Source organism: Sus scrofa, chromosome 9 (genome assembly GCF_054392235.1).
Source record: "Sus scrofa isolate SSC_HxYL_T2T_F1_AM1 chromosome 9, Sscrofa_HxYL_maternal_Yorkshire_Landrace_v2.0, whole genome shotgun sequence".
Lineage (NCBI taxonomy): Eukaryota > Metazoa > Chordata > Mammalia > Artiodactyla > Suidae > Sus > Sus scrofa.
In genome coordinates, this window is record NC_139391.1 from 85,395,430 (window position 1) to 85,422,461 (window position 27,032).

The 27,032-nt window shown below is 34.2% G+C and overlaps 1 protein-coding gene across 16 annotated transcripts in view; it reads left to right on the plus strand.

Moving 5' to 3' along the window:
* The window catches only part of PHF14 (PHD finger protein 14), a 188,229-nt gene that overhangs the window by 50,121 nt on the left and 111,076 nt on the right, over positions 1-27,032 (plus strand). For all 16 annotated transcript variants that reach the window (XM_005667644.3, XM_084977120.1, XM_084977116.1 and 13 more), the window contains 3 exons: positions 979-1,082; positions 3,095-3,226; positions 12,851-13,019. In XM_005667644.3, the coding sequence (XP_005667701.1) occupies positions 979-1,082; positions 3,095-3,226; positions 12,851-13,019 (405 nt within the window). The remainder of the gene's footprint in view (positions 1-978; positions 1,083-3,094; positions 3,227-12,850; positions 13,020-27,032) is intronic.

Consider the following 27,032-nt stretch of genomic DNA (forward strand, 5'->3'; position numbering starts at 1 on the left):
TGTAGACATTATTTTAGGAAGTAATACATACTGATGTATTGTGTCATGTTAGCTTTGAAGATGCTTCTTTTGTGAACAAGGTGTATGTGGCTTATATTATAATGACTAATGTAACATAAAAGGTGAGGATGAAGAGTTGCCTATGGAGTATTGACCTTTGTTTCTATTGATAGGTTGTTGATGAGTTTTTGGAAGATTACATTATTTTATATTTGGAGAAGTTAATATTGAATGCAAACCTGTATTCGTTTTCTGCCAAGCTAGCATTATCTTTTGGCTTTATTTGCAAGTTTGTCTCATAAGAATATCCTGTTTAGTATAAAACATTACCTACTATAAAAGGACATTTTCATTTATTAAATCACTTGTAACAGAAGCACACATGTTTCCTTTTGCCAATGTAAAACACATAGCAAAAGTAGAATTCATTTGTACTGCTTCTAGGTTGCTTTTTCCAGTTGGTTGAACAGATGCTGGCCCACCGGGCCACTAAGAAATGACTTTGATAGATGGTTGCTGTCTGAGAAGCCACTATACTACAGATTAGTAGAAACCCAAAGAGAATCTAATTCGTTTTGTGGAGAGTTTGGTCCAATAAGATAATTTTTCTAATTAACCTGCAGAGCTCCAGTGTAGCTAGGATGTTAAGGAAAATAAACGGCCTCAATATTCTTTTTGTCAAGAGTACTTTTTAAAAAAATTTCTTGAATTCGTGTCCTTGTCTTTTACTTTTAAAAAGAAAGTAGAAGTATAATTTTCATAATGTTTTAGTTTGATGAAAGTATGTAATTATAGGCTTCTAATGGCAGTAACTATGAGACAAAAACTTATTTTTATCTTTTTGCCAGTGTAAAAGCTGGTAAACCATACCTCCTCACAATCCTAGCGTATTAGTTGACTTGAGTGGCATATAAAGGAAAATGTTGCTTTATATTTTTCCTTTAAAACAAAATAAACTGCATTTGTTCAAATCAATAGAAGTTGAACATACCGGCAATTTTGCGAGCACCCAAGGAGAGAAAACCAAGTAAAAAAGAAGGAGGCACACAAAAGACATCCACTCTTCCTGCAGTACTTTATAGGCAAGTAATGAAATTGACACATTAATATTGTGTATTTTTAAACAAATACTTTTTTAGTAACAAGATGCTTCGAATTTTTGAGAACGAATTATGTTTAATTTGGAATTTAAATTAAATGCACTTTTGAATGATGGTATGATATTTTTATTCTTCTTTTAATGAGAAGATAAATCACTTTTTCTATCCTTTAAGTAACTGAGAATTTATGTACATAAACTCCATGGAAATAAACAGTTGGGGAATTGGAAAGTGACTTTAAATAATGTAGATGATTATTCTCTTAAATAATAAAAACAAAGTATTAGATAAATGGGCATTTATATTTTATTTGAATTGAGTGAGTTTTAGAGTTTTACATGTGTTTTTATGTAGTAATGGGTATCATAATACAATCTGAATTACTGCCTTTTGCAGAGTGGTGGATAATGAAAATAAGTTTTAGATTTGAATCTGTCTACATTTTTTTCTGTGTTCAGTTGTAATAATTTCATTCCCCCAAATATTTTTTTTGGCTCAATATTTTACTGTTATAGCAATTTTACACAGTTAATATTTATTTCCATACTTCATTAGTTTTGTTTGGATCTTAGTTTTTTTCACATATGCTATTAAGTGAGAAAAGTTTAAAAGATGCTAGTGTGTTTGTATGTACATAAACAAATGTATCTCTTTATATATACAAGTATATATGCTTATATAAATTTATAAATATTCTCATCTCATCCTATTCCTTTTTCAGAAATAGCAGCAATAGCTACATTACCAGTCTCTAAAATTTATTTATGTTCTTGATTGGAGGCTCCCTCCATAGACAATAGCAAATAACTTTGAAATTTGGGAAAAGCCCACTAGTATCTTAGTGTGTAGTGAAAGACTAGCACATTCTCAGTCCAGCCTTTTAAAATAAAATTGGTTTATTTGTAATCAGCAGGCATATCACTATGCTTCTTTTTATCACTACAGCTCATTTTTGTTTCAGAATATGGCTTAAGTAATTTTCCATTTTTCTTCTGAGCAACTTTTGAGAACAGTTACTGTTCATTATGTTGTCGTTGTTATGTATGTGTGTATATGTTTTTCCTATGACTATTTAAAAATTCAAACATCATTGCTACTTCTGTACATGTTGGCTCTTTTAGGTTCTCAGAAACCTTTTCCTTACTCTTCACTTTCTTAATATAAATATACCCTAGATTTTCAGGTCATGGTGTTTGTGCTTTCAAGAGTAAAGTTGTTCTTTTGCGCAGGAAAAATTGTATCCCTTAAAAACAAACCCAAATACAAAATAACAGTAACCACAGTAGTAAAACTTCCCATTCTTTATGATAAATATTAATTGGTATACTTTTAAAACTCAAAGTCTAGTTTTGTGAAGAGACCTATTTATGTATGTAGTTTATTTACATGGTGAAGGCTCTTTGAGAGGTTTATAATTAATGGTAAAAAAAAAACTGGATTTTTTTAAAGTAACTTACAGTTTTAGAGAGGTAGAAAATTGAAAAATTCTTTTGTTTAATAATTTGTTTCTAGAGAAAAATTGGTCTAACGTTAAATGGGTTTTCAGTGATATTAAAATTAAGGCAAAGATGATGTTAGAATGAGTATCTAAAATATCCCCTTCTCTGGAAGTTTTGACTCTAGCAATATTTAAATATATGCTAGATTCAAGCTACTTTTCTATATTCTCAAAAATATTTAGAGGAGTTTTCTTGTGACTCAGCAGGTTAAGGATCTGATGTTGTTACTGCAGTGGCTTGGGTCGCTACTGTGGTGTGGATTTGATTTCTGGCCAAGGAACTTCCCCATGCTGCAGTCGTGTCTAAAACAAAAGTGTTTAAAGCTAATAGTTATTGACATTATAAAAAGACATAAGTTACAAAAAAATACTTGATTTTAATATGATATTAAATTAGTCAAGGTAAAATTTTGAAATTTAAAAAATATCCTATAAATTAACGCTTTTACTATGGTAATTATCATTCTAATCCTTTATTTGCTGCCTTCATTCAAAGTTGTGGAATTTGTAAGAAGAACCATGATCAGCATCTTCTTTTATTGTGTGATACCTGTAAACTCCATTATCATCTTGGATGTCTGGACCCTCCTCTTACAAGAATGCCAAGAAAGACCAAAAACAGTTATTGGTAAGTAAACTGGAGAGGATTTAGACCTTAATTTCAACAACGTAAATTTTTTTTTTCTTTTGTCCTTTTAGGTTCACAGGCTAGGCGTCTAATCGGAGCTATAGCTGCCAGCCTGTGCCACAGCCACAGCAACCCCAGATCCAAGCTGCGTCTGCAACCTACACCACAGCTATGGCAATGCCAGATCCTTAACCCACTGAGCAAGGCCAGGGATTGAACCGTAACGTCATGGTTCCTAGTCGGACTTGTTTGCACCACGACGGGAACTCCTCAACAGTGTAGACGATGTGTTTTATCATACTGCTTTATAATGAAAGTTTTCAACACATTTTAAATTGACATTCTTATAATTTTTCCAATTTTGAGATATATCTGACAATTTAAAATTATACATATTTAAGGTTTACAACTTAATGATTTGATATATGTATGCATTTGAAATAAGCACCACGATCAAAGCTAATTAGCATATGTGGGAGTTACTGTTGTGGCTCAGTGGGTTAAGAACCCAGTATAATTTCCATGAGGATGCAGATTCAATCCCTGCCCTTGCTCAGTGGGTTAAGGATCTGGTGTTGCTGCAAGCTGTGGTATAGGTTGAATATGCAGTTCAATTCTGGTGTTATGGCTTGGCATAGGCCTCAGCTGTACCTCTGATTCTGCCCTTAGCCTGGAAACTTCCATACGCCACAGGTATGGCCATAAAAAAAGCCAAAACAAAACAAACATGTTTTTCACCTCACATAGTTACCCCTTTTTTTTTCTCCTGTGGTGAGAACACTTCAGACGTAAATATTTATTATCACATTTTATGAATAAAGCTGTAACAGTTTTTTTGGTAAATTAATTTTAAGTTAGTTGAGGCTATTTTGGTAGCTTAGCAATGGTTCTTAAGGCATGAATTCTGTTTAATGTGTTTATAATTCTCTTGCTTTATTATAAAATGTTTTCAAGTACTTTATTTTTATTTTGAAATTGACTTAATCAAGAATTTGCCTCTATGTTCATGCTTTTGTTTGTAATTTAATATTTTATTTCTTAATTAGTGTCACTGTAGCTTTACTTCTGGCACTTGTCATTCGTGCTATATATGTAAGTTCAGCCATTCTTTGCAAACCTTGATATATGTTTCTGGTTGTTTTTTGCTAAGGCATATCGAATTACTACAGATGTTTGATAAAAGTTTATGATATTTATGTTGTATTCTTTCCTTAATTTTAATCCAAGAGAGAGACAGATGTTCAAATTCCAATAGATTGATTCTATATAGGAAGAATATAGGTCACGGAAAGTTTTGGAATGAACATGATTATTCTTTTTATAAAGATTTTATACAAATTCTAGTTTTAGAAAAGAGTGAATCCAAGATTCTTAAATAGTAATCTATACAAAAATGTGTGTATGTTCCTCAAACACATTAAAGCATGTTTTCCGACCTCATTGTTTTATGTCATAAAGCTACCCTTTTCATTTTATTAGGAAGCTTATACTTTTTCACCATTTTCATGTAATTGCTTTTTCGTAGTGTTATCTGTTTATCTTGAGACATTCATAAATGTCTCAAGACAAGTAGAGAGTACTTGTCTACTCTGTCTCAAGACAAGTAGAGGGTGCTTGTCTACTCTCTTCAAATATGCTGAAGTTTATTTATTTTGATATTTATGTGCTTTTGAAGCCAGACTTTAGTAGAAACTGCTATCACTTATTAGAATGCTAGCAGTGTTAATAAGCACCCTAGGTGGGTTTCTAAATTGAAAGCCAATTTGGTAATCTCTAGAGCCAGGGTGTTTTGTCATGATCTTGGGCATGGAGATGTGCACTTCTCTTCTGAAATGAGGTTATAGTACTTCTCTCCTTGCATAACTGTGTTTTTGAGAGTGTAAGAGTTTCTGGAAGAATATCTGATGAAATGGCATAAGCCTGCGATATTTTGGTGAAAGATTTCTCCAGAAGGCCTAAATTACTTAGTTTTTGCCTCTAAAATCAACTTAGCTTTGCTTAGCCATTAATTGGATGCATTAATTTTGGAGAATTTTTTTTCTTCAGTGCTCTCAAATGTGTAAGGCAGTTTTTAGTTTTTGCTTTTTAATATTTCCAGTTTATTTTTGAAATTCTATTAAAGATAATATTAAAAACAATTTCACCTCAAATATTTTACTGTTATCTATGTTCTTTAGTTTAAGTCTCTTGTGTGTATATATATGTATATGATAGAAAAACTGTGTAATGTGTGCTACTGCATATTTTCCCCATTCTGTGCATTCTCTGATGCCATGCTAATAGCTTGAAATTGACCACAATTAGGAGTATTCATATCACAGAAATTGGCAAATGCTATAAAGTAGGACTTTTGCCCATAGAGAGCCAAGTGTTAAATGTTTACTCTCACACCACTGCCTAATTTCTGCTTTAGTCGCTACTTAGTTTTCCATCTTTTTCTTAGGGAATGAGGTCCTTAACTGAACCCTCAACTCATGACTGGGCCCTATTTTTTGGCTTAAATTTCTGCAGAGCCCACTGGTATACATTTTTTGACTGTCACAGTTTCTGCTTTTGCTGTCTTTATGCTTGGCAAGCCTGTGTTAGCACACTACCATATCCCCCTTATGTGTTAACACACTACCATATCCCCCTTATGTTCACTGCTAGCTAGAATTACTGTTCAATCTGTAGCTTTACTTCTCAGAAACTATTTTCTGCTTGATAGACTATTCTAAGCAACTGCTATCTAGGTCTTTCTCCAATATTAGCACTGCTTTCGTGGAAATACAGTTCTAGATCTGGATGCTTTCTCTTTGGTCCATTCCATCCACAATACTACATTGGGCTGTGATGGACTGATTTAAGACATGTGGCAGGAAAGAAAAGATGGATAAAGATACAGAAGTTATTATTGATGGAGAGTATAGAAGTTCGAGTGAGTTCATGTTAGATAGATTTCTCAATGAAGTAGAAGTAGTCTATTGAGAGGGAAAGTACTTGGGATGATAATGGGGGCTTTACAAGAGAGATAGTTTACAATAGCTACTGTGGGAAAAAAATCTGAGATAACTAACTTGCTCAGACTATATAGCAGGAATGTTCAATGAATTAGTTTAGCAAGTGTGATTAATTGATTTTTCTTAAGTAATGCTGAGCCGCCCAGGAGCAGGAGAGGGGAAAATTGAGGAACTTCTTAGGCTGGATTATAGACAGACAAACCAGATCAAGAAGAATATTAGGTGGATGAGGCATTTGGCAAAAGATAGAGGGACTAGCGAAGATGTAATCTAGGCTCATTTTGTTAGTAACTACTCCCAGTATTTGAGATGTCTTTTGTCTCACTTAGGTTGTGTTACCTTTTTTTTAATATATATATATTATTTTGAACACTGCCTTACATTCTTTCTAAGAAGAGCCTGGTAGGGTATAAATAAATAGTAAGTTTTTTTTTTTTATTAGAGTGGTTCAAATAGTAAATAATTTTAGGGTACCAATCTTATGTTTCCACCACCCATCTGATCAGAATTTGTCTTGCTTATTTTTTTTTTTTTTTTTTTTTTTTTGTCTTTTTCCCTTTTCTAGGGCCACTCCCGCGGCATATGGAGGCTCCCAGGCTAAGGGTCGAATCAGAGGTGTAGCTGCCAGCCTACGCCAGAGCCACAGCAATGCAGGATCCGAGTCGCGTCTGCTACCTACACCACAGCTCACAGCAACACCAGATCCTTAACCCACTGAGCAAGGCCACGGACTGAACCTGCAACCTCATGGTTTCCAGTTGGATGCGTTAACCACTGTGCCACGAAGGGAACTCCTGCATTTTTTAATTATTTAAAAAATACTGTGAATTACTTGACTGAGTAGTATTTATTATATCCTTTTATTCTTTGGATATACTTCTGTTTATTTATTATTTATTTATTTATTTATTTTTTGCTTTTTTAGGGCCGCACTTGTGGCATATGGAGATTCCTCGTCTAAGGATCAATCAGAGCTGTCGCTGCCATCCACAGCTACAACCACAGCAACGCAGGATCCAAGCCGTGTCTGCGACCTACACCACAGCTCATGGCAACAGGGGATCCTTAACCCACTGAGCAAGGCCAGGGATCAAATCTGCATCCTCATGGATGCTAGTCAGATTCCTTAATTGCTGAGCCACAATGGGAACTCCCACTTCTCTTTATCCTTTTAAGATGAAAAGAAAATACATGACACAAACCCTTCTGTGAAGAATTTACAGGTGGTTCTTTTCCCCCTATATTTGTCTTGATAATTTGTTTTCCCCTTCTCCCGTTAACTTTTTTTTTAAAAATTAAGATATAATTGACATTTAACATTATATTAGTTTTAGGTATACAGCATAACACTTTGATAGATGAATATTTTAAAATAACTACCATAGTAAGTTTAGTTGACATCCATCACCACACATAGATATAAATTTTTTTCTTTGATGACTTTTAAGATCTACTCTCTTAGCAGCTTTCAAATATGCAGTAGAGTATTCTTAACTCTGGTCACCATATTGTGTGTTACATATGAGGACTTAATTTATAACTGGAAGTTTATGACCACTTTTACCCATTTTGCCCCTATCCCCACCCCTTGCCTCTGGCAACCACTATCAGTTCTCTGTATCTCTGAGTTTGTTTTTAATGGTTCATATACAAGTGAGGTCATACAGTATTTGCCTTTGACTTATTTTATTCAGTGTTATCTCCTCAAGGTACATCCGCTGTTGCAAGTAACAAGATTTTCTTCTTCTTTATGGCTGAATAATGTTCCATTGTATGTTTAGACCACATTTTCTTTATCCATTTATCTATTGATGGACACAGGTTGTTTCCATGTCCTGGTTGTTGTCAGTAATGATGCAGTGAAAAAATATCTTTTCAAGATAGTGATTTTATTTGCTTTGGATAAATACCCAGAAGTAAAATTGCTGCAATTTATGTTAGTTCTACTTTTAGTTTTTTGAGGAGTCTCCCTACTGTTTTCCATGGTAGCTGTACCAATTTACATTTCCACCAACAGTGTACGAGAGTTTCCTTTTCTCCATATCCTCACCAACACTTGTTATCTCTTGTCCTTTTTTTTACTGACAGCCATTTTAACAGGTTTGAGGTGATACCTCACTATAGTTTTGATTTGTATTTCCCTGATGTAGTTTTATATAGGGACCTTTGAAGATTCCCCTCTAAAAAGAGGTGAAAGAGTGGGAAAAGGCTTAGAAATAATAATAATTTAAAAAACCTATGGTGTGAAATCTTTTAAGACTTGAAAGAGGTAATTGGTAAAGGAATAAAAAATAAGTCATGAATTATTTATAAGTATTTGGGAAACAGTATTACTGGATTTATTATGTTTAAAAATTCATAAAAACCTTTTTTTCTTTGACTTAGGAAAATAAAATTCTCTATAAAAATTAAATTAGTACATGTAAGTAGGTCACCATGCTATACAGTAGAAAAAAATTGTATTGGGGAAATAACAAAAAATAAATTAAAAAAATTAAATTAGTATTCTTCCTGTTTTAGCATTATTATACAATAAAATTATTTTTCTTTAGTAATTAAGGTTTTTTAAAACCTTCAGTAATTATTCTGAACGTGAATTGTAGTGTATGGTGCTGGAGATGGCGGTATAGCAAATTGAGAAAAATCTCTTGATATTTCAGTATGAAGGTAGTACTTTTACACAAATTCCTGACATGAATTTTCATTATCTGTACTTTAAAAATCCATTTTTACTTAATTGAATGTCTTCATTACTTAAGGTTATTGTTAGTACTGTGGATGAGAATTACAAATTTTTAGAATTCTCTAATAGAATATATTAAGTAAATATATACAGAATTAAGGTGAATTTATTTAAATTGATAGATAATAGCAATTTAGTGGCTTATTAAAAGAAGGCAGATATGTAGTTTGCATTATAAAAGATAATTATGCCTTTTCCCCAAATATACTTAATTCCATTGAATTGGACAGGCCACAGCGTTATCCTGGGTTACTATTTCTTAGGATTTCGTGTACCAGTTAATGTAGCAAAGATGCTTTTTCATACCTTAAAGGATATTTATAAGGTGAGGACTATAGTGTTTAATAAATGGTTGAAAAAATTGCAGATGTTTCCATCTGTGTTGGTTTTATGTATTACAAGTATCATGCAGCAGTTGTCTTGAAATAGGAAAAGATAAATTTTTGCATTGGTGGTTACATTTTGTTTAGATTTGTCAGAGTTGTTCAGTGTTGTGTTTTTCAGGGTATAACCGTTTCTATGATCTAAATGCTCTGAAGCAAATTTGACACCTAAATGTATTTTGGTGGGGATGAGAATCAGCATGAGAAGTTAGAGAATGATCTGATAAGGATTCTAGTTACACAATGAGAAACAAAAGGGGAGCTGATTCACTTAAAAAACAATAACAAAGTCTTTCATCCTAAAAAGGTACTTGTTTCTAAATCCCAGAAATTCATGTATGTTAAAAGAGAACTGGAACTAAGAAACTGACTACATTTCACTCCAGCTGGTAGAAATGATCACTTAGTGTTACAAGTATAAGCTGTAATGGCCAGGAACTGATCCTTTTCTGTGATGTATTTGCTATCTTTCTATAGGCAATTCTGTTTTGATGGTAGTCTTGTTATTGTTTTTTTAAGGAAAACATCTAACATTTGTGGGCTTTTCACAATTTAGAACTGACAGTTATTTCAAAATATACTCACCATTTCAATTAGGTTATTCAGTAAGTGTTTACTTCTCATACCAACTTTTAATCTTTGCATATGGGACAAAACAGGAGGGAGCAATTTAGTGTACTAGCATACCTTGGTGGTGTTAAGGGTTCAGTTCCATCATCCACCACTACAATAGAGTCAATATCACCATAAAGCAAGTCAAAAATTTTTTGGTTTCCCAGGGCTTTTAAAAGTTAGTTTACACCTAACTGTAGTCTATGAAGTGTGGTGTGCAAGAGCATTGTCTTAAAAAACAATGTACATATCTTGATTAAAAAGGTACTTTATTGCCAAAAAAAAAAAAAATGCTGTCCGTTATCTGAGCCTTCAGCAAGTTTTTTTTTTTTTTTTCTTTCTCCTTCAGCAAGTATTAATCTTTTTGCCATGATAAATCTTGCCTCATGTTGATGGCTGTTGGCTGATCAGGATGGGGATGTCGCTAAAGGTTGGGGTGGCTGTGGTAATTTCTTAAGACAGACAGCAATTAAGTTAGCTGCATTGATTGACTCTTCCTTTCACAAATGATTTTTCTACAACAGGCAATGCCATCTAATAGCATTTTACCTACAGTAGAACTTCTTTGAAAATCTGAGTCAGTCCTCTCAAACCCCGCACTGCTTTATCAACTAAGTTTATATAATATTCTAAATCCTTTGTTGTCATTTCAACAGTCTTTATAGCGTCTTCACCAGGAATAGGCTGTCTCAAGAAGCAACTCCTTATCCGTTAAAGTTTTATGAGATTGCAGCAATTCAGTCACATCTTCAGGCTCCACTTTTAATTCTAGTTCTCTTTCTGTTTCCACCACATCTGCAGTTACTTCTTCCATTGAAGTCTTGAGCCCCTCAGAGTCATTTGTGAGCTTTGGAATCAACTTTCTCCAAACTCCTGTTAGTATTTTGACATCTTTCCATGAATCACAAATGGTTTTAATGGCATCTAGAATGGTGAATGCTTCCCAGAGGGTTTCTTCTCCCCCAGAAGAATTACTTTCCATGGCAGCTTATAACTTTATGAAATATATTTCTTAATGACTTGAAAGCTGAGTTATTCCTTGATCCATGGGCTACAGAATGGATGTTGTATTAGCAGGCATGAATACAATAGTAGTCTCATTGTACATCTCCTTCAGAGCTCTTTGATAACCAGGTGGAATAATAGATTTAGCATAAGGACCCTAGGATTTTCAGAATGTTAAATGAGCATTGGCCTCAACTTAAAATCAACAGCTGCATTAGCAGATAAAAAGAGAGTCAGCCTTTCCTTTGAAGCTTTGAAATCAGGCATTAATTTCTCCTCTTTAACTATGGAAGCCCTAGGTGACATCTTTTTCCAAAGTAGTGTTTTTTTTCTGTATTGAGAATCTTTTGTTTAGATTAATTACCTTAGCTAGATCTTCTGGATAACTTACTGTAGCTTCTTCATTAGCTTGCAGTTTTTTATGTTATTGAGGTAGCTTCTTTCCTTAAATTTCATAAACCAATCTCTTCTAGTTTCAGACTTCTCCAGCTTCCTTACCTCTCTCAGCCTTCACAGACTGGAAGAGTTAAAGCCTTGTTCTGGAATTCAGCTTTAGCTTAAGGAAATGATGTAGCTGTAGCTGGTTTGGTGTTCTGTTCCAGACCACTAAAACTTTCTCCATAAGACCGTTATATTTTCTTATCAGTTGTGTGTTCACTGAGGTAGCACTTTTAAATTTCCTTCAGGATTTTTCCTTCAAATTCACAACTTGGCACACAGCAAGGGGCCTAGCTTTCAGCCTGTTTTGGCTTTTGACATATCTTCTCAACTAAGCTTACTCATTTATAGGTTTTTTTTTTTTTTTTTTTTTTTTTTTCTTTTCAGGGTCACACCCACATCATATCGAAGTTCCTAGGCTAGAGATCAGATCGGAGCTGCAGCGTCTGCCCTGCACCTCAGCCACAGCAACGCCAGATTTGAGCCTCGTCTGTGACCTACACCGTAGCTCACGGCAATGCTGGATCCTTAACCCACTGAGCGAGGCCAGGGATCGAACCCGCAACCTCATGGTTCCTAGTTGGATTCGTTAACCACTAAGCCACGTCGGGAACTCCTGTCTAAGGTTTTAAAGTATACAAAGGATGTGGCATAGGTAGCTACTGCAGTACTAAGACCTGAAATTGATGAAAATTAGTTGTATAATTTACCTGTGCAAGTCTTTCCCTGGAGGTTTCAAGCCTTCAGCAGAATCCAGAGTTTCAGTGTAGGTAAGAAACAGATTCTGCTAGTGCAGTTGTTTTCTAGATGGCGATTCAGATTCCCATTGCTTTCTATTCTGCCATCTTTCCCCCATCTTTTAAAAAATGCTGCTATAATAGATTACTTCTATAGATAAATTTACACTTTTTTCTTTTACATGTAGTATGAGTCACCAACCAAAATGACCCGTTTGTTTTTTCCAACACTTCTTACAGTCTTTTTCTACTGAGTTTTCTTAGTCTATTCAGTACAGCTTGCTGTTAACTGAGATTAAGAGGTATTATAGTTGTGACAAGGAGTAGAGTCAGGGTCAGTGTATGACTTCGTTTTTTTTTTTGTGTGCCACAGTGTATGTCACTTAAGGAAAAAATGATCTTTAAAAGGAAACTATTTTTTTAATCAGTACTGTGTCTCTTACGTTGGTTCACTTAAACATGTGGAATTATTGCTTGTGTTTTTATGATACTTTTAGGGATACATGGAATTGCTTTACATGTTATATTTATTGTCGTGTATGTGCTTCTCTGTGTATATAGTCATTGTATACCCTATGGTCACATGGACCTGTGTGGTTTTTTTATATGTTCTAAACATATACCTGAATTTTATATTTACAGAAACCATAGCTAATGCCAGCAGGTAAAAATAAATGTGTTAACTCATGTTCTTTTTCTTTATGTAGGCAGTGTTCAGAATGTGACCAGGCAGGGAGCAGTGACATGGAAGCAGACATGGCCATGGAAACCTTACCAGATGGGACAAAACGATCAAGGAGGCAAATTAAGGAACCTGTGAAATTTGTTCCACAGGATATGCCTCCAGAACCCAAGAAGATTCCGATAAGAAACACGGTAATTGACTCTCTGGTTATCATAATTATCATACAGTTCTGAGGCCAAAATTTAAGAGACAAAGAGAAACATATGCTTAATAGCCAATTAAAGAAACATGTATATTAAAAAAATGTTATGTCACTATTGGTTATTCATAAGAGTTTATTGTTTTATATTATGCAAATACTAATCATACATGAGAATTTATCGTTTATATAATCAATATAAAGCATAGTAATAGTGAAGACCCATTGTATTCACAAACCTACTTCAAAAGGAGAACAATACCAAATCCTTTGATGTCCCCTTTAAATCCCTCCATACTCCCCTCCCCATCCATCTAGCCTAGAGGTCACCTCCTTAACTTTGTATTTCTCATTCTCTGTTTTTTTGTGTGTGTCCAATGTTTTCATAAATAATACATATTGTGCAGATTTTGATTTTTGTATAAATGGAGTCAAACTTTTTTCCACATTATTAGATATTTTGACCAACATTATATATATATATATATATATTTTTTTTTTTTTTTATTGTTGTTGTTGTTGTTGCTATTTCTTGGGCCGCTCCCGCGGCATATGGAGGTTCCCAGGCTAGGGGTCGAATTGGAGCTGTAGCCACCAGCCTACGCCAGAGCCACAGCAACTCGGGATCCGAGCCGCATCTGCAACCTACACCACAGCTCACGGCAACGCCGGATCGTTAACCCACTGAGCAAGGGCAGGGACCGAACCCGCAACCTCATGGTTCCTAGTCGGATTCGTTAACCACTGCGCCACGACGGGAACTCCCTCAACATTATATTGATTTGATTAATATACCCTGATCTATGTAGTTGTAGTTGATTTATTTTCACTAATGGGTAGTTTTTATTGAAAGAAAAGGTAATTATTTATCTTCCATAGTTTGGCAGTTTTGCTGTTTGCACCTTTTTTCCTTTATAAACAGCCCTTTTGTAAATATTTTTCTAAATATCTCTTGCAGCATGCTAACAAGGAATTAGGGTATATAGCAGGGCATGGATTTGTTTAGTTACAGAGTATCTGCATCTTTATTTTTGCTAAGTAATTCCAGTGTTTTCCAAACCTGTTTACACTCATACCAACAATGGATAATGTTACTTTTGCTTCCAAACTTGTTTGTCAAATGTTTTAATGCTTTCCAGTGTGATACGTGTAAAATATTTTCACTTTATTTTGCATTTCCCTCAATACTTAGATGACTTAGAGCATCTATTTATATATTTTTGGTCAGTTGTATTTCCTATTTTAGGAACCATAAATGCAAGTGTTATTAAGATTTTCTGTCAGGTTGTTAGCCTATTTCTCATTGAAAATTCTGTGAGGTCAGAGTTTAAAAAATTACTTCCCGAAAGCATTCATGTTTGTTATTACCAGATGCCTGGAGCTCTACCAACCTAAGACCATTTTAAATATAAGTTTGGCCTGTGGGTGTCTCTTCCATTCATGAGTAATGTTGATTTTTGTTCCAGACCCGTTGAGGTTTGGCTTACAGTTATGAATTCATAGGGGAGACATTTTTCACTTTCTTTCCTTGAGCCAATGCAGGCACATTTTTAAAAATCTGCCTCCCCCTGAAGAAGATGTAAATATATTTTGGGGGCTAGTTGTCATCATTTGTTCTATTACCTATTTTGTTTTAGAGAGTCTTTTCCTTAAAGTAACAGTTTTCTCAAAAGTTTTTAAAATCTGGAGTAACTCTCTATGTTATAATCACTTAAAGAATTTTATTTAAGAGAAATCACCCAGATTATTTCATTCAGCTTTGTGTTATGGACCCACTTGAAATTGATAAGGCAAATCTGGGAATTATCATCTTTTAGGTAATTGAAATAGTTTTGGGTGCTCTAAATTGGTCAACTTGAAATAGTTTTATTTATAATTTCCACTAGTTTAAAACATTTTTTGACTTCACAAATATATTTTGTTTACAAATGAACTGAAGAGGAGTTCCATTGTGATGCAGTGGGTTAAGGATCCAGCATTGTCACTGCAGCGGCTGTGAGTTGCTGCTGTGGTATGGGCTTGATTCCCGGCCTGGACACTTGTACATGTTGATGTGTGGTCAGAAAAACTCAAATTGAACTGAAGAGAGTTTTCCTCCTTTAGATAAGTCTGATTATTTCTGTTTGTAAAGTATTTTATGTAACTGTTTGATGCTGTTATCTGCAGTTATTCTTAAGATCTTAAAGAAAAGCTGTTATTACTTCTTATGTCTCTGTCTACAAGGATTTTCCTCTTATGAAATATTTTTTTCTAGTTACTTTATTGTTTAAAGAAATCCTAGGACCATTTATTATCATCTTTAATTTTGGAATTATCATATAGAGAGACATTTTGTACATTTTATAGTGATATTTATGTGCCCATAGTTTGGTATTACTTAAGAGAAAAAAGGACCCTATTTTTCTTTTTTTCCCTAATTTACTGTCTGCTTTTCCAGCCTGGAATTATAAGGAAGCTTTTACATTTTCTAATTTAGTTCAGTTCCTTTCCTCTTACTCTTTGTTTCTAGTTTTCTTGTGTAAAAGTTTTAGTCTTCTTGTAGATCTTGGTAAAACCCTAGAAAGGATTCTGTGGTCAGTAATTTTAGGAAATATAGTATGGTTATTTTTTCTTTGGGGGGAATTCAAATGTATAGTAAAGCTTTGAGAAATACTAATGTTGAGAAAAATGTTTCCTTTTCCTTATTTATCCTTTTTCCTAACTTATTTTTATACAAGAGCACTTTTTTTAAATAAATATTTTTTGGTGGGCTGCACCCATGACATGTGGAAATTCCTGGGCCAGGGATTGAATTCATGCCACAGCACCAAATATTTAACCCACTTCGCCACAAGGGAACTCCCTCAAGACACATTTTTTATTGCAACATAGAGTATGGTGGTACCAGCTTTAGACATGGTATTTTAGAGGCCATGGATTCTTTGCATCAGGATTATCCCAGGGTGTTTATTGAAATGTAACTTTGGATTCATCCTGTAGCTAGTGAATTAGAATTAGAGGGGTGAGCTAAGCAGATTTCTTGGATGTTGGTCTTATGTAGATTAAACGTTAAAAATAACTTTTTAGATAACATTTATGATTATTATTCTTACTCTTTTCCTTCCTTCGTCTTTGCCTTCCCTCCATCAATCCATACAACAATTCAGAAAACCTATGATGAGCATGTTCAGTTGGTCAGGTAACAGATTGAGGCATTTAAGAAAGATATGTGGAAGAAGATGATCTATCTCTTGACTTTGATCTTGACTGAATTCCTCTTGTTACCTTAATTTTTTTATCTGTCATTTCTGTTTCAGAGTTGTATTAATATTTTAAACTATGAGATGGTATAGTTAAAATGGTGGGACTCCAGTTTCTTAGCACATTGTTAATTATGGGAATTCAGGTATATTACTTTCTGCTAGTTTGACTAACCAACTACCTTTCACAATAAATAACTGATTTCTCTCTCTCTATGTCTAATTGTAATTTTAATTTTTTATTTTTTTTTCTTTTTAGGGCCACACCGGTGGCACCTTTGTGTAATTTTTAAATTGTTGTTCCTGGCGTCATCTACTTAAACCATTTATTTTAGTACATAAATTACATTTTGCAACGTTACATCTTTAAATTCTTTCTAATAATATTTTTGTTTTTGTTAGTTTTTATTTTCTGCCATTACTGATTAAAATATAATTCATTTCATAATTATCACATTAGTCTATGAAAATTTTGAAGAAAATTTAACCTTAGTGACATAGGGGATTCATGACAGAACTTAAGCTTCAATTTCTCCTTTCAAAATAATATATCACTCAATAAAACTGTTAAAATGGGAGTTCTCTTATGATGTAGTGGGTTAAGGATCTAGTGTTGTCATTGGAATGACCTGGGTCACTGCTGTGGCACGGGTTTGATCCCTGGTGCAGAAACTTCCACATGCCACAGTTGCAGTCAAAAAAAAAAAAAAAAAAAAAGGTTAGTCTTTAACTGTTATGGCTCCTCTGTAACTCAAAATAAAACTGAGGCATAGGAAGCTTGAGTAACTTACCTGTGATCTTACAAATAGTAAAATGCATAGTAATTGAACTGAGATGCTGGAATTAAGAAGTTACCTGAGGTCTGTAGAAGAGCATTTCATTGAAATACAGTTGAAGTAGTTGTAAAAACATTTGCTTATTAGATAGCATAGTTGCGAATGTGATACTCTGATCTGCTACCAGAATGTTCATGTGTCTTTTCTGTAGTATAGTGTTATCTATAGGAAGCCAGGCACATATCCATTCACTCACATAACTGAGTTCACTCACATTAAATATTACGTTCAACATTCCTTTTCTTTGTACTTTCAATTGAGTGTGAAGTTTTCCTTTTCAAGCTTGTGCAAGAATATTGGCATTCACTCTTGTCACTCATTGCAATAGTGTATAAGTTAATAAAATTTTCGAGGTTGCTTTACCTTGAGGAAGTCGATATTTAAAAAAAAAACCCAAAAAGGAAAAACATTAGAATTAGCAAATCAGTAATTACATGGTCAGGATATATGTGTATGAGCCACCAGTATATGTTTATCTTGCTGTTCTCTATTTTGGTTTGCTTTTTTTCCTACCAAATTGAGTACTATGAAACTTGCTGTGGGAAAAAAAGAGTATATAGTCTATATTGAGAGAGAATATGGAGAAGTATGTGGTGATTTTCTTTTTTGTTTTTCTTTCCTAGTCACTCCAGATCTACCTAAAACATTTGGCTTACTGCATCTCAGCTTTTTTGATTATGCAACAGATATCTTTTTGTTTTGTTCACTTGGTTTGATCATTATTAAGAGAGCTAGGCCTGTAGACTCCTCCGTCTTTGTGCTCAAGTGCCTGTTTTGTGCCAGACAGGGCCGCTGTTAGAAAAATGGCATCCATTTTTTCTTGCTGACAGACAGTTTCTATTTATCGTGGCCAGATAGTGCAACGGGGAATAGAACACTGTCAAACCTCACTTTATTTTTATTATTTGGATACTGAGGAAAGTCATTTCTTTTTTCATCCTACTCTGATTTCCTTAATAAGGATTTATAGATATCTGAAGGAATACAGTATATTTGAGACAGTAGAGTTAATAAGATATAGATACTTTTCAAAGTGAGCATTCTCAATATTACGTTTTTCTCCTATACTATTTTCTACCCAAAGATGAGAGAAAAAAATTAACCAGAAAAGTTACTTGAAAGAAACTATAGCACTAAAGATTTTGTATTTTAAGAAAAATCGGTTACAAGAGGTATTTCTAAGTATAAGAATGAAAACACCGTACTTTCAGAAGACACCCTTCATATACAAATGTGGAGATTCTCTCTGACTTATTAATTTTATTGTTATATTTGTTAGATTACCATCAATTTTTGAAAATCTATCATTCTGAATATTAAAATTACTTTAAAAAATAAAATAAAGTGTAAGTTTTAAGCATAAAAGTAATAGGTGAATACTTTTTGTCGAAAGAAGCTAAACAATATAATTAAAGTCTCCTTTGACTTTTCTCCCAACATTCCCTTTCCCCAACCCAACCTACATGCTTTGAATCTACCTTTATTAAAAGGGTGCATGTTTTGAACTTTGATGATCTAAAATTTCTATTGGTGTATCTTTCCAAAAAAAATAAGAAAAAAATGATCAATGTGATCAGTGAGTCATATGGAGAAGTAGTATAAGGACAGTTCAAGAAACATGGAAATATTCAAGTATCAAAATGAAAAAGAAATGATCTAATTTTAGAAAATTCTTCACATACTGTTTTCTCTTCCACAAATAAGGCTTTGTATCATCTTCTTAGATTGGCTTGTAAATATCCCATCTTCAGCATTTCAGCATCTCAGTAGACATTATTCTCTTTTCTTACTAGGTATAACTAGGAAGACTATGAGTAAAGAAGAAAAAGAGATGAAAAGCATATTTTTTATTTAACTTTGTCAGTTACTATGTGTTTTATACTTTCTCAGCTGTCATAGCTACCCCATGAAGTAGTTGCTGGTATCATTGCTATTTACAAGTAAGAAACTGAAACAGCTTAAGTAACCTATTTAAGGATATAAGGCTTTGAAGTGGTAGAGCCAGGAATCACATTTCACTACCTCTTGAGCCCATATTATTACCACTTTATTAAGCTGCCTTTCAGACAAGATTTCTAGTCATCATTCCTGGCATTTCTTCGGCTAGAATTACAGGATCTTCTTGCTGCCAGCAGCTTAGGGACTAAGGGTTTGGTCAGGGAAATGGATGTCACTCTATAGAGGAATTATGGCTTTAGATCACTGTTGATGTAGCTGAGGACATGGATATCAAGAAAGCTGTCCTCATAGGTCTGAAGAGCTCTGCTGAACATCATAGAAATTGTTGATGAAATGTCTATCATGAAGCACTGAGCAGGTGGTAGGAGCTGACATTAGGTCAGAGCACTTAATAGTGACAATTTCAAGCTGAACAGCACTGTTGAGTGGGTGGGAATATGAAAGTTTGTGGGGAAGTCTGATGGAAAGACCTGTAAGGCTGCAGCATCTGAAAGAGCCAAGCCTCTGACTCCCATGACTCCTGAGAAAAAAATGGTCTTCACTTTACTTAGCTGTTTCAAATCTGAGGTTGCTAACATGGAACTATAAGGGGAGGGAATGATGGGAAATGTGGTTTTCAGCTTAGACAGAACAAGCAGGTGAGGGGGGATGATGGTGGTGAGGGAGGAAAGTGCCAGATTGACCAGATAGTCTAGCGTAGACTGACAATGCAGTTTAAAAAATGACTAATGTAATGCTTACTTGGCACGTGTTGGGTGCCCTTAAAAATAATATTTCCAGACTCCTTTCCCTGCCCCCGCTTCCCTTTCTTCTTTGAGGCCTGTGATACCCTCTTCTTCATCCATATTTTTCCAGCTCTGAGCCTTATGCAAGGAAAGCACAAAGTTCTTAATACAATGGTTGCATAAGTTACTGACAGTGTAGATACAGACAATGATCTGAAGACTTATAAAATACCAAAAGGATAACCTCAGTGAAAGCCAAAGAGGATGAACCTGGGCTTTTGCAAGTTTAGCAGTATTTAAAAGAGAGAGAAGATAACTTCTTCCCTAGCTTGCTCAGTATCTAGCTGAACCCTCACAATGTTTGCCATTGATTTATGGGTGAGTGACAGGGTTTTTCTCTGCCTCATATTTCTTTTTTTTTCCCTTTCTTTTTTTAGTTAATTAAAAGGAAATAACATGAGTGAAGCAGAGAATCTTAAAAAATAAAGGTCCTTGTGATAGATGCTATGTCAGCCTTATTAACCCAGTGACTCTCTTTTTTCTTTTATTTATAGAAGTTGCACAAATGAGTATAGGGCTTTTCTCATTAGAGACTTTGGTAAAGAGAGCCTCTTTTATTTTGATTACATTAAGCAGTTCTTTCCTTCAGGAATCCTCCAGTTTACACCATCCATTGCCAGTGTATATTTCAAAAGTTGGCTTTGATATAATTAATTTTTTTAGTTGTTGAACCTATGCTTTGGATCCATGTATTCAACATTAATGGTATGATGCCACCTTATAAAATAATAATTGTCATATGTCTAATTATACATTCTGGGGAAAACTAGCAGTTTTTCTAGTAGTTTTAACTTCTGCATTGATAGCCAATAATAAAAATTGGGGGTAATTTTAAAGTATAGTTTTCATTTATTGTAAGAATAAAAATGTTTGGTTTCGGAGACTGGGATTTTATTTATCATAATATAATTCAGCTTCTTGTGCACTGGGAGGATTATTTTTCTTTTCCTTCATGAAGGCCTTTTAATAGGTACATAGTTTCATATGCCTAGCACACCTTTAAATGTAAAATGACCATATTTCTTATAATAGTGTTTTCCTTCAATTCCTATATTAGATTAAAATATTTTTTTTCTCCAACTTCTTAAAATGTTATATGGATCATGGGAATTCCTTTGCGATGCAGTGAGTTAAGGATCTGGTAATGTCACTATTGCTGCTCTATTGAGGGTTTGATTCCTGGCCTAGGAACTGTGTACCTTAGGTGCAGTCAAAAAAAATGTTATGTGGTTCTAATCTTTCTAATCTTACTTTTACTATAGTACCTTCTTTCTACTAGTTTCAAATAGTATCTATTTCTTTCTACCTTTCTAGTTCATTTCTTTGACATTGAGCCAAAGCAATTGTAATCCCATTGACTTTGTAGGTTGCTGTTTTACTGATGTTTGATGCATTCACTGTCTAGTATCACATCATACGTTTTATGATTTTGTAATATTTCTAGTTTTAAGAATTGTTTTTCACACTTTTAGAGATCCCGGTAATTCTGTTGTTATTTTATCTCCTCTGATTTTGCTTATTTTCAGCTTAATCTCACAGCACTTCTAATGCATGCAACACAGTTCTCAGCCTCAGTGGTTTAATCTTTATTTTGTCATCTCTGGGAAACCTTCAGAATCCAGTAAAGAGAAGACAGTATTTTTTTTTTTTTTTTGTCTTTTTGTCATTTTTTGGGCCGTTCCCGCGGCATATGGAGGTTCCCAGGCTAGGGGTCTAATCGGAGCTGTAGCCACCGGCCTTCACCAGAGCCACAGCAATGCAGGATCCAAGCCACGTCTGCAACCTACACCATAACTCACGGCAATGCCGGATTGTTAACCCACTGAGCAAGGGCAGGGACCGAACCCGCAACCTCATGGTTCCTAGTTGGATTCGTTAACCACTGCACCACGACGGGAACTCCAGAAGACAGTATTTTAAGATGAACTTTTGTTTTTAATGCATAGAAACATGAATTGATGTTTTATCTTCTTCACAATTGTCAAAATTGTAGGTAATTATCTTTTATGTGAGTGCTTTGGTCATGTTTATTCCTTAGTTGAATAGTTCTCTACATTAGGCAGTAAAAGTTGGCTACTTGGGAATCTAGGTATGTCCATACTAGTCTTTATAATTTCCTTGTCCAACTCTTGAGCCATGATCAGGTTAATTTTTTTCCAACATACATGTATTGAGCAACTGATGATAGAAGGCACTAAGCAATAGATGCTGAAGGGAACACTAAAATGAAAACGTGGTCTATAACCTCAAAGAATTGTGCTGATAGAAAACTGACCCCTCAAATAATGTAATATAAATTAGAAGGCACATTGTCCATATGAAAGGTACATTAAATTGACCTAGCAGATAACATGATGACTGTGAAATGGAAAAGGAAGGACAGAAGATTGAGGTGAGCAACAAAGACTACAAGTTGATTATTACTACTAGTAGGAAAGTATTCTACTAGCTGCAAAATTCTTTATTTTCCATTGCCGAAAACCTTGATATTATTAAGTTGAAATTTTTAAAGTTAACAGCAAGCTGAACACTTTAAAAAAAAAATTGGAGCCCTAAAAAAAATTTGAACCACATTTAGATATCATATAGCACCTTTATTTGTTATTTAATTAATTGAATTAAATAATTAAATAATTAAATGTAATTTAATTATTACAGGTTTTGATGATAGGAATCTTGATGGCAACAGCTTCTTTAATAACTTGGCAAAATTTTAAAGAAGTTGATTGGATCAAATCTTAATAACTTAGTGTTGATATAGATTTACTTATCAATTAAGATTATTGATGATTAGTGAGAGCTAGAGCACCTTCAGCAAGAAAAGTTGCTTAATATTTCAGCCGTTTAATTTTTTCAGATAAATAGGTGTAAACATTTTCTTAGAATAGCTCATTTCTCTTTAGATTATCTCTGTATTAAGGAAATTCTGATCATTAGTGTATTGATTGATTTAAGAGATTTTTTTAAAATTTAAATAACATATTTAGTAGTGTCTTGTGTATGGTTGTGACTTTTAATTATACTTGAGAAAATAACTATCAAAAAAGTAATATTTTTCTCTCTAGGACAATTCCTTTGTAGCATTAGTCTCTGTCTTTTTTTTTTTTTTTTTTTTTTTTTTTCCAATTTAAGACTGTACCCGTGGCTATGGAGGTTCCCAGGCTAGGGGTCAGATTGGGGCTTCAGCTGCCAGCCTACACCACATTCACACCATTGTCAGATCTGAGCTCCATCTGCAACCTACACTGCAACTCATGGCACCACCAGATCCTTAACCCACTGAGTGGGGCCAGGGATCAAACCCTCAAACTCATGGATACTAGTCATCGTTGTTACCACTAAACCATAATGGGAACTCTAGCATTAGTCTCTTTAAAAGATAAATGGTACAAAATCAAATTCTTGAGTGTTTTAAATATCATCAAAACCTGTAAGATAGCTTTGTGTGTGGTACAAAGAAGCTGGACTAGCACATGTTATAGTTATAGAATCCTAGTCCATACTCTGCCAATAACCCTTATGTGGCCTTGGATAAATAATTTATCATATTTGTGCTCAGTATGCTCATTTAGTAAAATAAATTAGATGATCTACCATCTTTTCTTGAATCAAAAGTCTCTAAATTTCACAGTTGTCTTATTTTTTTAATCCCTAAGACTGTTTATGGGAAAGTTGAAATATACACATTAATATTCAAATCATCTGAAATGTACACTTTGTAACTAGACTTTAGCATTTTTATTTTATTTTTAAAGATGACATTTGTTGGTAACCTTTACTTTTTTCCTTTCTGGCAGTTGCTTTTATTATAATCATTGTCGTCTTCTGAAAAAATTGTATGAATCATTCCAGGAGACACCGGTCATCAAGTGGGGCACCAGATGTGTATCATCACCACAGGATGACTTACTTGAAAGATTTTTTTAAAATTTTCCTTTTGCTTCATTTACATAGTGACATTTGATTATTTTACTTAGCCAATATTATACTGACTTTTTTGGTGATAGTAACTTCCCAAAGATAAAATATTGTTTAATAATAACAGAAATGTGTTTTCTGAACACTTTATGAGCTTTTAAACAATAGCTCACTTTTTACCCTATCACTGTTCTAAAGCTGGCAGGGTGAAGTGCATGCTAAAGGAAAGTATGCAATCAGACTACCTCAGTAATTAAATTTCGAGGATTCTTATTCATTCAGTTTCTTTTTCTTTCTTTTTTTTTTTTTTCCTGCACTTGGGGCATACAAAAGTTCCTGGGCCAAGGACTGAACCTCTGCCACATCGGTGGCTAGAACCGCTACAATGATAATGCTGGATCCTTTACTCACTGCACCACAAGAGAACTCTGACATTGTTTATTTTTAAAGAAAGGAACTAATAGTTTTAAAATAAACTGTTTGTGGGAATTCCCGTCGTGGCTCAACTGAAATGAATCTGAGTACCAACTGGTATCCATGAGGATGCAGGTTCCATTCCTGGCCTTGCTCAGTAAGTTAAGGATCGGTGTTGCCATGAGCTGCAGTGTAGGTCGCAGATGCGGCTTAGATCCAGCATAGCTGTGTGGCTGTGTTCTAGGCCGACAGCTATAGCCTGGATTGGACCCCTACCCAGGGACCTTCCATATGTTTTGGGTGCAGCCCTAAAAAGCAGTTATATAAAAAAAAATTTTTGCTCTTCATTGTTTTTTTCATTTGTTTAGTTTCTTTGAATCTGAGACTAACCTTAAACTACTTGTAATATATTTCTCTTCTACAGTTTTCCATATGGTTAGACTGTGTCAGATAGTTTCTTTGATATTTTCTGAGCCCCCTCTCATCCAGCTCTAATGTGAATTGCTTTTTTTTTTTTTGTCTTTTTTGCTATTTCTTGGGCCGCTACCGCGGCATATGGAGGTTCCCAGGCTAGGGGTCGAATCAGAGCTGTAGCTGCCAGCCTATGCCAGAGCCACAGCAACGCAGGATCCGAGCCATGTCTGCAACCTACACCACAGCTCACGGCAACACCGGATCGTTAACCCACTGAGCAGGGGCAGGGACGGAACCCGCAACCTCATGGTTCCTAGTTGGATTCGTTAACTACTGCACCATGACGGGAACTCCTGAATTGCTTTTTTATGTTATCCTTGAACTTTGTTTCATCATCATTCTAGGAATTCCTTTTAACTTTTGATAGGTAGAATTTCCTGTTGCTTGTATTCATTTTTTTTTTTTTTTTTTTTTTTGCTTTTAGTCCCTTATCTTGATGCGGCAAATCTTTCACTGACTTATTAAATAAAATGTAACGAGAAGTAAATTTTTTGAGATCTCATATGTGTAAAATTTTTAAATTTTTTAAATACTCCATTACTTACTTGACTGTATATAAAATACCACAATTTTTTTTTTTTTTTAAGTCACTTGACTAACACTTTGCTTCCAGTATTGCTTTCTGTGTTTGTAACTTTTTTTTCTTCTTTCTCTTTTTTTTTTAAGGCCTGCACCTACAGCTTATGGAAGTTCCTGGGCTGGGGGTCTAACCAGAACTGTCAGCCTATGCCACAGCCATGGCAGTGCAGAATCTGAGCTGCATCTTGTGGCTACACGGGATCCTTAACCCACTAATTGAGGCCAGTTGTCAAACCTACATCCTTATTGACACCATGCTGGTTTTTTAACCTGCTGAGCCACAACGAGAATTCCAATGTAACTTTTTTTAAACTCTTAGGATTTTCTCTTTCTGAGTTGGGATGAGTACATACTTTCATTGTTTCTTTTTATAGCAAATGTTCTTATTTCATAATTGTAAAGATTTCTTTCATATCTTTAGGAATATTAATTATAAACAGTTTAAAGTTTTTTTCTGTATCCTAAATTGTTTGTGTTGCCTCTAGGTTCTTTATTTCTATTGATACTTAATCTCTTTCATGTTGAAGCTTTCAGATACCTAGAAATCTTTGGATGTCCACTTATATTTTGTTTTAAAAAAGGTAATTAAGTCTGTATAGGGCTGATAAACCCATTGTTTTTCCTATAGGGTGACTTTATAATTGGGGGCTTTTTCTTTGGGAATCCCCTAATGTCAGTATCAGTAGATTTTTCCCACATTAATTCAGTATATGTATTCTCTTACCTCCTAAGGGTATTGAGATATGATTCACTCTAAAATTTAAGAACAGTTTAACTTAGAGTGAGATTTTGAAAGATCTGAGCAGTATATGACTTTATTTTTATCCTTCACCTTAGTTGCACTTAACCATATTTATACTAATTATCCATTTAATTGTTTGGTATACATAGACTTATGGACCTGAACTCCAAGTGGATAGGTATACTATTCACCACTATATGGTTACTAATACCACAGTAGGTGCTTAGTGTGTATTTCACAAATGAGTTCTTTCCCTCTTCTACTGTGGCTCTACATCTGAAGCCAGTGTGCTTTGGAAAAATCTTTTTTCCAGTCTTTTATTAGGGAATTAATTTCTTTCTCCTTGCATATTCATCTTATTTCACTGATGAAACTAGAGAATTACTCTAAATGCAGCCTGGGATACTTCTATTTAAATACCTTGTTATTTAGATCTTTTCTCTGCATTATTTTTTATGTGGAAACTTTTCACTGCTTTTAGGCAAGAAAATTACTTTTGAGGAAAGTATAAATTAGCTTACTCATGTTCCTTTTGAAGTTACTTTAAAATTGATGTTTGTACTTTTTGGTGTATTTTCTAATAACTTTAATGTAACTTGAAAGCCTTCAGATTTTCTTTTCATTTTCTTTACACTCTGTGTCATCTAAGTGACTTTTCATCTTTTACGCAAGTGCCAAAGGACTTGTTGGGACTATCTTTCCATAGTCTTTTACACATAGTACATCATCTCCTGCTCTCTTTGAAGTTGTCAGATCTTCCTTTCTGGCTCATACATTTTTATACTGTTTTATGTATCTCCTTTTTTTGGGGAAAATAAATGCAATAGTGAGTCAACATACTTTTTAGCAGTTTTGACTTAAACCATATTGTTTTTCAGGATGCGCCTTTTCTTATAGATTATTATTTTTGAAATAAACACATTGTTAACCTGTTTTCCATTTTACTTAATATTGTAAATCAGTAATTTGTTATAAGTTGCAGTCTTCATTTGAGAGGTAATCAAATACTAGGGTCTGCTTTCATTACATTTGTTTTTTAAAATAGTTTTACACATATGC